Consider the following 17211-nt stretch of genomic DNA (forward strand, 5'->3'; position numbering starts at 1 on the left):
CAGCCCCCCAGCCCTGCACACTCGTAATAGCTGAGTCTTGTTTCCGAATCCGTCTTTCCCCCCCATCGCCCAAGGCGCTCCGCACGCTCTCTCATTATACTCGTCTCTCTCCGTCTCCACGGTGATTTGTCACCACGGAGACGCCCTCTGTGGCAACAGCTGTTGGCGAGGGTGACGCCGATGATGAGGTGTGACAGTGAGTTATTTTTAGCCTGTCAGCCAGGTAGCCGCACTCTGGAGTTCAGACAGTCACTTCAAAGTGTCTTTCTGTGAAAGAGATGGGATGGGAGGAAAGAGAAGAGGCCAATATGGATATTGTTTTGTATTGAAGCTTCTGATAGCTGATATTTTGTGCAGAAATTAAATATCTTACAATTTGACCATTTTCATGCCAAAAAAAATCCAAACAATTACAGGTATTCAGTGTTTTCCCCATAATTTGATTCTAATCAGGGTGGAAAAGCCTCTGAAACAGCAATTAGACCATCATGGGACACTAAAACTTTCCACTGAGATCCAGAATAATAATAATAATAGTTATAATAAATCATAGTCATGCATAGTTGTGTGAAATCTGATCTAAATGTCTCATTAGAGTCAATTCAGGTTAAGGGCTTCCCATAGACAACCAGTGATCAATTACACAATTGATTTAATGTTTAATCAATCAATCTGCATCATATCCATCATTTCAGAGGCGGATGACACTGACTGGACCATATATGATTTTTAATAAAAGGCCAATATCGACAAACTAATATGTTTGTCTAAACCTAGGCCTAACCCTAACCCTAAGTATATTCTATGTGCCCCTTGAACTTGATCTGACATCCAACTGGACCATGTGAAGATGAGTTGCCAAGACTTGTTGAAAAGATATCAAAGCGAAATATCAAACCAACTAACAAAACCTATGGAGCAAACAAGTATTATACAGTGGATGGACTGTGTGTATATGACAGAAAAACACCAGAAACACAAAAACAAGGCTTGCTGTGGATACTTGAAATGCTCCATCATGGCTCCTGTCTGGCCACTCGGTCATGCTCACCTCAGGCTTTGTCACCAGAGAAGACATGTGAACAGTGAGGGTATAAAGTCTGTGGAGGATTGTGGGAAGGTGAGCATAGAAGAAGTAGCAGCAAAAAGGGGACGCCAAAAATAGAGTTCATGTCTGCAAATTTCATGCGTCTGGAGCAAGCATTACGCAATAGAATGGCAGGTGTCTGTTTGATGTCTGTTCACGAAACCGCGTTGTCCAAGTTCTGCCTGTCCTACCAGAGAGACAATTTCAGAAAAGCAACTTGTATCTATTTTTAAGTTACCTAGCATTTAATCGAGAATTTATTTAGGAATACCACCAAAATTTGCCTAGACTCACAGCCAAAAATGTGGGTAGTGTTGTCAAGCAGCAGGAGGTGTTGTCAGTGGACATTCATACTGACAGCTTTGTTGGCTGGCAGGCCCTCCGACCCAAAGCATGCTGTGATGATGTCAGCGGCTGTATGACTGTATGGATGTGAGGGTCGACTGTGCTCAAAGGTTTATGTGCTCGGGTTATTTGGTGGCACAGAGGTGCTCCAATACCACCCCCCCCACACACACACACACACACACACACACACACACTCCCATCACCCCAGCTCCAGGGTCACAGTGTCACTCTTTCTTAGAGCTGATTGCCCCCAATAGGCAGTGACACATATTTTCCTAAGCAAGGAAAAGCGTGGAAGGCCTAAGGTTTGTTACTCAAACTCCTAATTAGAGTTAGGCTGATATATCAGTGTGCCGATATATGGCGCCCGATATTGGCCTTTTATTAAAAATCAGATATCATCCAATCAGTGTGGTCCACCTCTGATATGATGGAGGTGCCTTAAGGACCCCGCCTTAAGTAGCTGTTAATCAACCTAAACCAATTTCATTATTATGGCTTTCAATGGAGAAGGCTTATTTCATATTAGTATGAGCCTTCGCCTATACCTGTATCAGATCACCCTTCTCTAGAGTTTACAATAAGGCCAGGCTCCTATTACTTTACTTGGCAAGCACTTAACTGGCATAGGTGTAAGGCAAGATGCATAAATCAGCATACTGCTGACTGAGGTGTTGTGATTTGTGTTATACTTTGTGCCTTTCAAATAGCCTCAAGTCTACAGTCTTCATTGTTATACTGTATATGATACTAAGCTTTTCATCAATCTAGTTGGGTAGAAGGGTGGGCCCACCTAGTGGTCGTTGAGAGAGACGTCTCTTGACTGAAAGGACATGGGTTCAATCCCCAAAACATCCAATGTGTATCCATCAACAGCCATGTGTCCTTGTGCAAGACACTGAACCCCAGCCTGCTTGCTCCGGGCAAAAATTCCAGCGAAATGCCTAAGAAAATGTAAATCTAGCCATGACGCAACTGCAATTTCAGGGTCGATCAAAACTCACAACTCAGCACACTTCGAGTCTGACTAAACCAGATTTCCTCTCGTCTTGCTCTCCCCTCCATCCTCCCCTTCCTTCTTCCTTCCCCTCAGCGGTGGTGGTTCCTGACGGGGCGTCGGAGAAGTCCGGGCTCTGCGATGAGCTGGGCAGCGAGGAGGATTTGCTGTACGAAGAGTTTCGCGGCTCCGGACACCGTTTCGGACACCCAGGAGGAGGAGGAGGAGAGCAGCTAGCCATCAACGAGGTATGCAGCATGGAAACATACTCTCCAGTCTTCTCCCCATCTGTCTTTATACAAGCTGACATGTCTCTGACCTACAGTAGTTATTGCATAGTAGATAGTTATGGCAGAGGAGTGGTCTGCATGCATGGAACTTCCCGTTGGTCTTCCTGTTTAGTGTCTTGGCATTCTGTATGAATGGAGTACTAATGCATTGCGGGTCGACATCATTGCTTAATGAGGCTGATTTCACCAGTCTGATTAGGATTGTGTCAGACTGGTGAAATCTAAACCCCTCCCACTTCCTGGTTGTTCAGCAGAATTGCCGTGACGAATTACGGCAAACCACATGCCCCCAAAACAATTACTGCAGCATTAGAATACAATTTGTAGGCTCTGCAGGGATAGAAGAGCAGAAAAGGTTTGAGTCACTCCCTCCAGGGAACAAACTAAATTGCTTCATTGTTGTGACTAAATGCCGTGAATTCCTCCACGCCTCTCCCCGACTGACTGGGGGCAGAGCAGTAAAGGAGGTGAGAGACGCTGCAGCCTGACTTCCTAAAAGAAAGTGGCTGCCGTCTCCAAATACAATCTAAAATGAAATCTAAAATGTCCGTTCTTCTTGTTGTGCATTCGCTCTTGCTGTTTCCAAATCACCCTTGCGAGAGTGTTAAAAAAGTCAAACAGATAATGTTTCTATTATGCCAATTCATTCATGTTATTGCTATAAGGTAGACTACATTTGACAGGGAGTGGCATTCAAGAAGCATAACTGTATGGAATAAATCAGAGAGTGTTAAGGGCATATATAAGGCCAGATGCAAGGATAGGAAGGCAAGTGAATGCACAGGAGCGCGGCCTCAGCAGAGGGCTAGAAATGGCTGCCGTTGCCGCTTGGCTGAGAGCGGTGGTAAACACAAGCGCCGAGGATGCTGGGTTATTTGGTCGTCATGGATACCAACTCTAGACCCTGCTGATGGACGAGCCCAATGGAATGTGATTTACGGAGCGGATAAGTGCGCTCAGTGAAGCATTTCTTCATGTAAATCTTATCAGGGTGACAGTATTTACTTGTCAAAACAGTGTCACAAAGTTGCAAAGGGATTTACATTAAAACAAGACACATACGGCAAGTTTGTGAAATGTGTTTTAAGTCATAATGTTGTGTGATGGTGAAGTGATGATTTTGAGGTCTGCACTCTGACAAATAGGGATTTGGACTTGCAAGGAACTGTTATTATTGGTTGAAAAACAAAATCACAATCAAATGAATACAAATCACAGTATTGACCAGTCATTTTCAATCAAGAGGCTGCAGGGCTTTCATTATATTCAACTCAAGCAAAACCCAACAAATTAGCATCTCCTCTAATTTTTCTTCCTAGTTTGACATTTTCTCCAGTGCTGAAAAATGAGAGTATTTTGAAAAAGCCGTAACCAGATGTACTGCAGTTCCTATTCCTAGTTATTCTTATTCTTGTTACCCTGGTGTGTGTACACATGCCTGCGTGAATGAATGTGAAGCTAGCATGGTGTAGACATGTTGGTTCCACCTGCATATTGAGGTCAGTCCCATGGAGAGGTGGAGAACCAGGGGGAAAAAAAACAATGGCTCAATGATTTCACCCAGGTCAGCCACACAAAACCTAATTGGCTAAAATGGCAGTATGATAATCGCGGGAAAATAATAGCGCTAATCCACTTATAACGGCTTTATTCTGCGGATGAAGTGATGATGGTATACCTGAGGGAGAAGGGGAAGACACAGAAAATATAGAAAAAAATATGCGCAGGGAAACACACACACGCACGCATGCATAAAATATATGTTCACGCCTCCCTGCGAACGAATGGCTGCAGGCACTCATGCGTACACACACACACACACACACACACACACACACCATTTCCCTTGGGAGTAGTCCATTATTCTGCATGGCCTCCACCGCCTCCCTCCCTCTGTCCCTCTCATCTCACCCTCCCTTCCCTCGCCTCTTCCACCCTCCCTGGGGTTGCTAGGGCCCCTGCCTCAACCACTCCGGTATCCAGGATACGCTGACACACTCCGCGTCCTGATTGGCTGCCGGCTGTGTGAGGGTGGGTGCACAAAAAAAAAAGGAAGGAGAAAAAAAAAAAAAGAGGGCGATCCTGGTAGTTAGATGGATGGCTGAGGCAGCGCAGCTCCAGGCAGAGTACCGAGCACCATTTTAGCTGGAGTGTACTCACGTAACGGAGAGAGAGAAAAAGGGGGGGAGCGACGGAAAGGGGGTAAAAAAAGAAGAAGAGAGAAAGCAAGCGAACAGGAGAACAAATGGCCGGTAGGTCTGAGCGGTAGAAAAACGGCTGTGTGCGTACGTAGGCTGATGCGAGAGAACGAGAGGGAAGAACGGGCCGGAGAACAAGAGGAGAGAACAGAAGGATAAAAAAAAGGAGAAGAGGAAGAAGAGGGGGAGGGATGAGCATGAAGGATAAAACGGGAGAGACGCAGCATCCTGTCCTCCGCCTCTCATCCTGACATCCTGACCGAGAGAGAGTGAAGACGAACAAAAGGGGGGAAGAAAGGCGAGAGCGGACGAGAGAAGAAAGGGGGGTTAGGCGCCTGAGTCTGAAAAGAGGAGAAAGGGAGTAAAAGGCGGAGGAGGAGGAGGAGGGGGGAAGCATCTAACGCACAAATAGCTACACACGCGCACGCACACTGACACAAATACGCACCCAGCCTCCGAGGCAGGCCGGGGTGAAGCTGGGCATCGGCAAAGTGGCAGGAGAGGAAGAGGAGGCGGCCGCCGGAGCCGAGCGGAGGAGGAGAGGAGGAGCGCTAGAGAACGGCGACAGTCGGGGCGGCGGACGGGGCGACGCGGTGTGGTGCGGCGGCTCGGCGCTGAGGGAGCGGCGACGGGGGAGGGGCGGCGGCGGTGAGGAGGAGGAGGAGGGGGAAGAGGAGGAGGCGGCGGCAGGGCTGATGGCGCGCGGCAGCGGCTCGGGGCGGTGGAGCAGGCAGAGGATGGGCTTCCTCAACACCCTGCTGCGCTGCAACCTCCACCCCGAGACCCAGAAGGTGGTGGTGTTCCTCATCATGATGCTGCTGGTCATCATCAACGTGGTGCTCATGTTCCTGCTGGCCTTCCAGTAGAGCACGCACGCACACACACACACACACACACACACACACACACACACACATAAACACTCAGACTCACACTTCACATACACACACACACGCAACACAGGCTTCTAGAGAGGAGGAAAAGACGAGAAAGACAGAGTGGGGAACGGAGCAGAGGAGTGTTGCCCTGGGTGAAGCCGGGGCTGCTGCTGTTGATGGGAGTCCAGGATGCCAGCAGGAGGACACAGGTACAAACCAGTAGGAGTCGGAATATCACTTACTTGGAGAATGGATATGACGTGTGTGTGTGTGTGTCCTATGATTGTATACTAGTATAATTTGAGTATAATAGAGAGTTTTCAGGTGACATTATACACCCTGTGGCAGCCATATTGGAGGTCCTCAGCTCTTCGTTAACAGTAGCTGTGAACAGCTGGACGTTTTTCTAAACTGAACTGAATAGACATGATTCATTTCTGTGCTGTTTTTGACTGGGAACTGATCCTTTCATCACTGATACATCTGGATGATTTTGTGTTTAGATGTCAGCTTGTTAGCTAGCTAACCACAGTATCTGATCAGCTAGCCATCACTGTCTTGTGGTAAATACATCTGATTTACACACTAGCTAATGTATCTAGTAGAGCGTTGTAAGTGGCTAGCAGTCACATGTTACTTTTGCCAAATTGGCCTGCTGGCTAGTTAGCTAGCTAACAGTTTGTTCAGGTTAACTGAGCTGACTCTTCTCAAGCTACAACTCAGAGTGTTTTGGAGTAGAGACTAGGGCTAAAGACAAGACAGTTTACTGTGTCACAGTAACCTATATTTGGAAACAAATGTACCTTATCAGACTTGACCTACACCCACACCACAACAATCTTTATTTTTTAGCTTGGTTGTTGTATATTTAGTCATTATTTGTGCATAGCCAATGCTCCACTGGACCTCCATGATGGAGCCAGACATGGTTGCTGGGAGATGTGTAACACAACTGTAAAGCCTCTACAGGAAAGACTATAATGTAATGATATAATGTAAAGGTCTTCTCTTGCAGTTTTCATGTTACTGTTCCTTTAACCTCAATACCTGTGTGTGTCTGTGTGTGTGTGTGTGTGTGTGTGTGTGTGTGCGTGTGTGTGTGTGTGTGTGTGTGCGTGTGTGTGTGTGTATGTGTGTGTGTGTGTGTTTCCTAAAAGTGTGTATGTTAAGCCTCTGTTTGGTACGGAGCCCCTAAAGTCCCGAAAGGTGATATTTTTTTATCTTGTGCGCACAAGGTGATATTTTTTTATCTTGTGCGCACAAGTTAATTATCTTGTGCGCACAAGATAATAACTTGTTCCAACAAGATAATTAACTTGTGCACACAAGATAAAAAAATATCACCTTTCGGGACTTTAGGGGCTCCATAGTTTGGCCTGTGTGTTCTACTCCCATGGACAGATTAACACACTTTTCATGGGCACTTTCACCACAAAAACTATTGTTTTTTCCATACATTGCACAAGTAGGCACAGGAAATGCAGAGGGCAGTGTTTGCTTCATTGAACCACTATCACCCTCCCGCAACTGGCTTTGTTTACACAGTGATTTATTGGATTGGAGACGATACCTTCACAGCTTTTGATACAATGACTGGCAATATGTGATAGCTCAGCATGGATTTTGGGCTGTAAAAACTTTGTATATATTTGTACTGAAGTAAAATACGTCTGGAATTTCAGTTACAGTGGGTTAACTGAAAAACTTGTCATCTACAAGACAACCACTTTGAGAAAATATGTGAATATACCCACATTTTAAGGGTTTAATAAATTGTATCTGTAAGTAAAATGTAAATAATGGAATCTGTCATTATTTGGGCTAATAAAGAGGACTAACAACTAAAATCATCTTTGCTCCTTCCATTGCATATTTCAAAAAGGATATATTAGGTTATGCTTAGATACTTTTAGGTAGCTATTGTCTGTTCTTCTGAGCTGACAAACTAACTAAGGCTACTGGAAATTATATTATTATATTGTATTAGCAGGCACTGAAGCGTCTCGATAGCATTGCTTGAATGTGAAGGATATACATGACTAAGGGGTAAATGATCTTAGTAGACTTGTAGCCAAGACTCAGTTATGAGGCTAGTGTGTAATTTAGTTTGCTTTTCTATCATGTCATAAATTCACAGTATCTTTTGTCTCTTTTTATTCTTGTTTTTAACCACATTATTCTATTTTCTGTTAGTCTGGCTGTGTGTGTGTGTGTGTGTCTGTGTCTGTGTCTGTGTCTGTGTGTCTCTGTTGCCTTTTGATCCATGAGTCTCAGCCAGAAGAGGCCTGTTTATGTACTGCTTAGCTGCTCACATCAGGATCAGGAGTGACAGAGGTTCAGCTGCTTCTGTGTGTGTGTGTGTGAGAGAGAGAGAGAGAGAGAGAGAGATCATGTATATCCTGGTTAGCCTGAACACTGTGCCTTATATCCAGTGATGTAGTGGTAAATAAAAAGGAAGGTAAACTGTGACCTCTAGCTGGACATCGTCATAAGGCAAATAACCACCATTATCAACAAAAATCAATTATACTTTCACAAAAGCTTTATGCTTTTTTTTTTTACATTAAAAGACCCAGTTGTCTTATAACTTTCATCAGTTTGATATTACTTATATGATGTATACTATTGATTTATATCATAAAGTTTTATGTCAGCCTAAAAAGGTGGTAAACTCTATTCTGCAAATAAAAGGTTACAGCCTTATTTTCCCATGTTTAAATGATGGTTCTGATGTTGTTGCCATAGTGACACTTGACACCGACACTATGAGCAACGTCATGATGCTAGATCTGTTTACAACATGGTTTATCTGGTTGTGTACTGTTGTAATATTTCAGAGGAGGATATTGTGGCGTCATGTATGGTAAGGATGGTGGAGTCTGGAGAGGAAGGCAGAGGAGTAGCAAGATGGTGTGGGTGTGTTGCTTAGCAACAGCCACATCGTCTGTTTCCCTCATCGCGATGATGGATCGATGGCAGCGAGCCTCAGATCACAGAAAGAAAAATAAAATGATTGCACCTTTAACAATACGAGCTCGACACTGGGAGAGACATACCGGGATGACAGCATTTACAGTAAAAGACGATTCGTCTTTTTGCCCCGAGAGAGACAACGTTGCAGAGAAACACAATGGTTTGCTGAGGTGGTCGAGCAAGATTTTGTGTCGGCTCTGCAAGAATGAGAGCCTGAGCAGCGTAATGGATGGCCTCTCTGGTAGCCTGAGGCCATGTTGACGCAGTGCAACTGGCGCTGTGTACGAGGCAGTGTGAAATATGACCACTGCAGTGTCTTCATCAATAACGCCGGCTCCATCTCCTTCTGATCTCGCTCTAGCTTTGTTTCTCCCTCTTCCTCCTTCCCTCTGTCTTTCACATATCCTTTTCCTTCTACAGTATCTCTGTCTCCATCTCAATCTACCCCCCACCTTTTCTCCACATTGATTTCTGTCATGCTGCACTCAGACTTGGCCAGCAAAGCAATCAATGCCTTCTCACTGGAGCCCAGCTTGTTAGCTTAACTGTGTAATGGCTCAATGATTATGTTGTCATCTGCGGGGAAACGGGAGGTGGCATAGGACCTTGTGGTGCTACAAAGTCACCCACTGTGTGCTGAATTGTGGGCCTGCCTTGTAAACCTTGTGACAGCATCAAGATGGATTGCACTGCACACACCTTGTTCAGCCTATGTTGTTTAATATCAGCCATTTTGTGTTTCAAGGTCACCTGTTCTGATTCAGTGACACTGTGTATTGCATTTTTTTGGGCAGTGAAGTGAAGTTTTTCACATTTTATCCTTAAAGCTCCGCTAGGCAACTTCACACTTTGGCGGCCCTGAGTGGCAGCGGGTTTGAAATTTTGAAGGTTTGAGGATGTTCTTTACCCAGAAATCATGTAATATGACTTAGTAAACTGGGTACTCCTTGTACTTAAATGTCTTCTTAGTGACTGGTAGGGGTGGAGATGGTGAAAAAGAATCCTTTCACTACAGGTTCAACCATTGTTGGTGAGTCTCTGGATGGAGAGCTTGCTCTCTGCTGTTTAGGAGACATTTTTGTATTTTGCTCCTAGGTTTGTCACTTCCTTTGCTCTGAGATTTCCCACCAGTGACAATACCTGACACCTGAAATGAACTTTGGAAAATAGGCATACCGGGTGAATCTACAGCATCTTAATTACTGGGGACGGGATGCTCTTCTCTGTTGCTGCCACACTTTGTGATTTAGACTAAGATGGGTGCACTTTGCATAAAAATCTTGCCTAGTGTAGCTTCAACAATCATTGCATTCCTAACGGTGCCACCATCGCACATAACTTAATGACATTCCGTCACACTTAATGACTCCTTAATGACACCTACTCTTGCTTAGCGAGACTGGTAGTAACGTCTACTGAAATGTGAATTCTTACCCTCCTTTGGTGTTTCTTCCCCCAGCTGATCAGCGATGGCAGCGTGGTGTACGCCGAGGCCCTCTGGGACCACGTCACCATGGACGACCAGGAGCTGGGCTTCAAGGCGGGCGACGTCATCGAAGTAGTGGACGCCACCAACAAGGAGTGGTGGTGGGGCCGCATCATGGACAGCGAGGGCTGGTTCCCTGCCAGCTTCGTACGGGTGAGGGAGGCTCTCTCCGGGGACCTGAAATAGATGGAAATGCTTGGCCATACGGCGCTTAATTGCCCCGTTTGATTAATGACTGCAGCTGTTGCAATATTGGCAGACTGCAATGACGTGAAGCCTCAGCCGGTTTTGAAGATTTTTGTAATCATCTGCAGAAGCCTTGCCTTGCAATTAGCCTGCTATGTGGTTTGTATAGATTTTTTCTTTCAAGGAGAAAAACATTTGGTTGACAGGATGTAGGCTTCTCAAAACATTTGCGCTTCACCAAAAAAATCACTTGCACAAGATTAAGCCAGAAGCAATTACTAAATTGGTACTGTACTTGACTTTCATGAGATGAGATACATTTATAAAAAGAGCTTCTGTAGTTCATGGAGAAAGGATTCATGAAAGAGGGCAGGCAGAGCTACTTGAGCACTGAATGTTTTGGGAATCCAAATTTTCGATAACATTAGAGGAGGTATTAACGGTGACCTCTGTCTTCCTGGCACCTCAGTTGCGCGTGAACCAGGATGAGCCCATGGAGGAGTATCTAGCCCAGCTGGAGGAGGCGCAGGCCGGAGAGGAGGACCGGGCGGGGCTGGGCTTGTTCCTGGGGCCCGGCTTGCCCTGCAAGGAGCAGATGAGGACCAACGTCATCAACGAGATCATGAGCACAGAGAGAGACTACATCAAGCACCTGAAGGACATCTGCGAGGTCCGTTGGCTTTTTCTCAAGCTTCCTCTCCTCACGTCACAGCTAAAATATATTAAATATTGTCTTGTTTACATGGCTCCATTATCCCAGCTCCCATTCAGAGAAGTCAGTTTGTGTTCAGGAGGTTAACGGTCCTGTTTCTTTTTACCGCAGGGATACATCAAACAGTGCCGCAAGAGGACAGACATGTTCACCGAAGAGCAACTTCGCACCATCTTCGGCAACATCGAGGAGATCTACCGTTTCCAGAGGAAGTTCCTTAAAGGCTTGGAGAAGAAGTTCAACAAGGAGCAGCCGCACCTCAGCGAGATTGGCTGCTGCTTCCTCGAACACGTAAGCAGATTAGAAGAACTTCAATACTTGAAGGTGTGCAAACCCTATAAACTTAAGCATTAGGCATTCAAGATGATGCTATCAGAAGGGATGCCGGGTGAAGTAGGTCTCACAAAAGCTGGTTTCAAATATTCCTCACAAAATTGCTTTTGCCATTGAATAGTCAATTTCCTCTGCGACTTGAGGACATTTGACATAGTCTCTTCGTACGCTCCTTCCTACAAAGCCTTACCTAAAACACTCAAGCTAATGTTGATACTGTATATGGCATTTTGTGAACATCTCATCATTACCTTACAGAACTGTGAGCACATACATTTTACTATTGGTTAGCCAATTGGAGTCGGCCTCTAACCTTATCAGTGTGAGTTCTACACACTGAGCGGCACAGGACCACCAGTCTTTACCTTAACCCAAACCATTCCTTAGCTTCTAACCATTTTTTGCCATCTCTCATCCCACAGCAAACAGATTTCCAGATCTACTCGGAGTATTGCAACAACCACCCCAACGCCTGTGTCCAGCTCTCCAAGCTCATGAAGGTCAACAAGTACGTGTTCTTCTTCGAGGCCTGCCGGCTTCTCCAGAAGATGATCGACATTTCCTTGGATGGCTTCCTGCTCACACCCGTTCAGAAGATCTGCAAGTACCCGCTGCAACTGGCCGAGCTGCTCAAATACACCAATCCGCAGCACAGGTGACTTGGAGGTTGTTTATGTATTTGTGCAGGGAAGGCTTTAAAGATGTGAAGCTTGATCGCGGTCCGATGTTGCACTTATGCACTGATGTCAATAGGGCCACTACTGTTCTTTCCTCTCTAGATTTGCCAGTTTTTGTTTATTAACTTGGATAGCCAGATATCCATGATCCATGATCTTATTATATCACAGCAAAAATACTTATATCCTATACTTATAAATTCAACAAGGTACATTTGATTTATTCTGCTAAATACTTCGGCAAGGTAATGTCACCTGTGCTCCTTGTGTCTTTTTCAGGAAAAATAAAACCTTGCTCATTCAAAGTTCTCAGGAATTGTGGCCATTTGAGCTAGTTAATTATTGAACTAGTGTCTGAAAAAACAATGAAATAGCTAGGCTATTAATATTGAAAATATGAAATATAAAAAATAATGCATGTACACGTTTCAAAATTTGTACAATCTTATTTTCATTTCAAAGGCTAATTACCATGTAGCATGTACCATTATCATCAGACTAGAAACATAACCAGCCACTAGCCAAATGCTGGTAAATTTTGGCTCTGGCTGGTAGGTTTTTCTCCTTAACCAGCCATTTTAGCAAGTAGCAGGAGGAGGTTCTTTTCTACTTTCTTTTCTATTTTTCTGTGTGCAGTTATCATCTATGTATCAATGGGGAAATTCCAACAAATGTGCAAAATTAATAAAATATCTTGTTGCATTGCTGCATATCTCGTGTTATGCCAGTCAGTTCAGATTCTGTTATTTTTAATGTGAGGTCAAACTAATAAGCCTCTCCTACATCCATCATTTTTCAAGATGTTTCATGTTATGTGCTTTTATGTCCAAATAAAATCTAACATTTAAATCTAGTCAGTTTTCTGAGCTATGGGTAGTAGATATGGTCTTATTCTATTCAGACTGTATAAATATTTTATATCGTACTATAAATAGTAGAATAGCTGCTATATTTTTTTTTTTCTGTACTGAATTTTGTATCAGTATTATTTAAGGCGCTAAAAGGCATCAGAAGGTATCAAAATATCCGATTATTAGAATTGGTACTCTGGCTTTTTCTGAGTCTGATTCTATTTAGATAAACAAATGTCATGTACAAATTATACACAGGAAATAATTCACTCTATTGCATCGTTAAATAAGCTTTCATTCAAAAACAAAAAATATAGAAAAAAGTACTGATGTAGAACTGGCATCAGTATCAAACATTTTCTGATGATGCTCAGCCTTAGACACCAACCACATACAACTCTCTGATCCTTAGGGACTACAAAGATGTGGAGGCTGCCTTAAACGCCATGAAGAACGTGGCCAGGCTCATCAACGAGAGGAAACGGCGCCTGGAGAACATTGACAAGATCGCCCAGTGGCAGAGCTCCATAGAGGACTGGGAGGTGTGGCGCAGGGCATCTTGTTGCACGATGATCTCTCAGTTCGCACTGTTAATTACAATCGTAACAGGTGTGAGTAGCATGTAACAAGTGTGTGTCTGTACCTCCCTGCAGGGTGAAGATGTCCTCAGCAGGAGCTCTGATCTGATCTTCTCTGGGGAGTTGACCAAGCTGTCCCAGCCTCAAGCCAAGAGTCAACAGCGAATGTTCTTCCTCTTTGACCATCAGATGGTGTACTGCAAGAAGGTGCGGCTGCTCATTTTATAGTTGCAATACTGACCTTTACATGCATGGAGTAACTAGGCTATTGACCATACTCCAGTTATGACTTTTTGGGAGGTTGGCCCATTGGTCACCTTACCCAATATGAGATGAGAGGATTGGCACCAAAATCATCTCTGTGTCTCCAGTAGATAGTTCTGTTGGTGTGCATGCTAACGCTTTAGCATACAGTATGTTAAGTAATGGAAGGCGACTAGCATTTTCCTAAAAGTGAGAAAATGAGAAGTTGTAGCAGCTCTAAGGCTGAAAAGTTAAGTCAATTTTAATGACACACGACTAAACCTGACAGGTTTCTTTAGGGAATTAGTAAAATAGATATAAAATTCAACAAAAAGAATCCATTTTTAATAGCAGCAGATCTCTCTTCCTGTGAGACTTTGAGCGTAACTTATTTTGTTTACACAGGAAGTGTGCGGAGTTAGCCAGACAGCTAAAGTTTTTGCGTTGTTGATTCATAATAGACTTCAGTAATGATGAAGATTGAGAGATTTAGTTTTCAGAAGTTATGAATCTACAGGCCATAGAATAAAATACCAATACCAACTTTGGATTACTACACTTAGCTGCATGCTAAAGCGTTAGCATGCGCACAGTTTTTCAGAAATTAAGAAACAAATGCTAATTTTCCATTGATGCCCAAATATGAAAAAAAAAAAGCTTTCTCTTTCATAACACAAGGAGTTGCACCTGTTATGTGTGTTATTTTGTTAGCATGTACGAATTAGAAGCTACAGCACTATCTCTATCATCTAACTCTATCATTACCATTATGTATGTTCATACTTCCACAGCTTAAAAATTCTCAATGAAAGTAGTTAACTATTGTGTTTTATTAGTATTTTACATTATCCAATGGGGTTTTAAGGGTCATGACGCTCACTCAAAATGTAAATAACCATACAATCTTTCAATTCAAGTAAGAAAGAAAGAACCAACTCCAAATTGCAGTTATTCATAGTATTCCCATGATGTCACATGCATTTCCTACCAATATGGTGCCTTACAATATAGACAGTTCATTGGATGTGGCTGTCGTTTGATTATAATCACGTGTTAATTTATTACAATCACCTGTTATTTTCCTACCAAGATAGCCGTGTGATGATGTAACAGAATACTATGAATAGGGTTTATAGAGTTATCAGCATGGCCTGACAGCATGCTCTGCCTGTTAAATGGATTCCTATCGGTTGCATCACCCATCTTCATTGTTGCAGGACCTTCTGCGCCGGGACATGCTGTACTACAAGGGTCGCATGGACATGGATCAGATGGAGGTGATAGATGTGGAGGATGGCAAGGAGAAGGACTTTAACATCAGCGTGAAGAACGCCCTGAAGCTGCGGTCGCTGGCCGGTGACGAGGTCCACCTGCTGTGCGCCAAGAAACCTGAGCAGAAACAGCGCTGGCTTCGAGCCTTTTCTGATGAGAGGAGGCAGGTCCAGCACGACCGCGAGACAGGTCAGTTATAAATCTGGACCGTTGTTCATGTTCCGCTTAAACGAATATACAAGAGTTTATGGGAGACTGTCCCGTTGGTCAGCTTGCCTGTTAAGTGTTGAGAACATAGACACCAAAATCATCCATGTGTCCCTAGTAGATTGTTGGTTCTGGTGCTGCATGCTAACCAGTGCTTAATTTGTAAATGATGAGGTCCCGGAACACCAAGGGGTCGGTGTTCCCGTGAGTCGGTGTGGAGGGAAAAGGTTCCGGAACATACAAGACAATTGCGCATTGGAGGCACGGTGGTGCTCAGTGCAGCCATACAGCTTACTGTAGACCTAACAGCCTAAACATTACTAAATGACCGACTATATGACCTTAGAGCTCAGACTACTGGGGACCTATAACAATATTTGATTATTGCATAGGCTACATAATGCTCATTTTTACAAACCTGCCCTTCAAGTAGTAGACTAAAGATATAACTGCACTGTGCACAACATAAAAATGCCCACATAGGCTACTATGAGACATCCTAATCATACATAAAGGAAACTGCAATGGCTTCAACCATTTACCGGAGAAATTCTGGTTTGAGTAGTTACGCATCAATATTCAATACAAATACTTTCATAGGATATCGATTTTGAATGTAGGAAACAATGTCAGCGAATAATGCAATAAAACTTCGTGGTGCAGCTAGAAGTCGGCCTAAATGCGACACTCAGCTGGACCGCGCTGGTTTTGAAATGCCCACAGTGATGTGGCTTACAGCCCTTCACGTCAACCAATTCTCATGTTATTACCAATTATTTCTGGACACTCAACATAACATGCGCAATTGCCCGCATATTTAACTGTGGGACTTATAGGTCCGCACTCCAAAAAATTTCTGTTTCGCAGTCATCTATGCAAATATGAATTTTGATTGTCCCAGCAGAGACCTAATAGATTACAGAATATGCTAACACGTTTACAAATCATGCTTACCTTGTCTAATTTTCCAAAATAGTCCACACAGCGGACATATGGACAGCAAATTCAACTTTTAGCCATGACTCTGTCTGAAGTTTACCATAACACACTCTGCAGAGCAGCTCACTCATGTGTGAAGTGATTACTATGCACTTGTTGTTACTTTCTGATCACCTGTCTTCATATGGAAATGAGACAGTTAGGTTTTTGGAAGGGAGGGGAAAGGAAAGAAGAGTCAACTATTGGGATTATTACATGGCAGACAAAAAAAAAAAACGTGTCATGCCACCAGGTGCCGGGTCCACGCAAATAGGTACCGGAATGCAGGTAGTCCAAAACCGCCAGGTGCCGGATCCTGTTCTGGCAGGATCTGGCACAAATTAAGCACTGATGCTAACGCTTTAGCATACACTATGTTGAGTGATAGTAGGCTCCATGCTAACACTTTAGCGTACACTATTTTGAGTGATAGCAGGCCACTAGCATTATCCCAAAAGTGAGAAAATGACAACTTATAGCAGCTTTAAAGCTAAATAGTAACTAATCTTAATTGATATGTGGCTCGTTCTGGCAGTTTTGTGTAGGAAAGTCTTCATTCTTTGGATAATGTTAGTTGCTTATTATCACTCAACATACTGTATGTTAAAGTGTTAGCATGGAGCACTGGAGCCAATGATCTACCGGGGACACATGGATGATTTTGGTGTCTATGATCACATACCGGTATGTTCTTATCGGGTTAAGTGGACCAAAGGACCAATCTCCCAAAAAATATGTACTCTAGAATTTGGGGTTTATTAATTTGGAAGGAATGGAGTACAGAGGAATGGAGTGCAGAGTCAGTTTAGCTCTTGTTCAGTTTGAATTTTAAAAGAAGAATCACAGAATCCCCATAGGCCTCCAGTTGCATGATTTTGAAAATTGAAAGAATTAAAACCAAGTACTATAAATGGATG

The 17211-nt window shown here is 43.6% G+C and overlaps 1 protein-coding gene across 2 annotated transcripts in view; it reads left to right on the plus strand.

The window, feature by feature from the left end:
- Positions 1-17211, plus strand: part of LOC139930784 (uncharacterized) — a 109356-nt gene that overhangs the window by 88685 nt on the left and 3460 nt on the right. For both annotated transcript variants that reach the window (XM_071924063.2, XM_071924064.2), the window contains 8 exons: positions 2529-2680; positions 10231-10410; positions 10913-11113; positions 11267-11446; positions 11911-12143; positions 13429-13558; positions 13670-13801; positions 15055-15298. In XM_071924063.2, the coding sequence (XP_071780164.2) occupies positions 2529-2680; positions 10231-10410; positions 10913-11113; positions 11267-11446; positions 11911-12143; positions 13429-13558; positions 13670-13801; positions 15055-15298 (1452 nt within the window). The remainder of the gene's footprint in view (positions 1-2528; positions 2681-10230; positions 10411-10912; positions 11114-11266; positions 11447-11910; positions 12144-13428; positions 13559-13669; positions 13802-15054; positions 15299-17211) is intronic.

Source organism: Centroberyx gerrardi, chromosome 22, assembly GCF_048128805.1.
Source record: "Centroberyx gerrardi isolate f3 chromosome 22, fCenGer3.hap1.cur.20231027, whole genome shotgun sequence".
NCBI lineage: Eukaryota > Metazoa > Chordata > Actinopteri > Beryciformes > Berycidae > Centroberyx > Centroberyx gerrardi.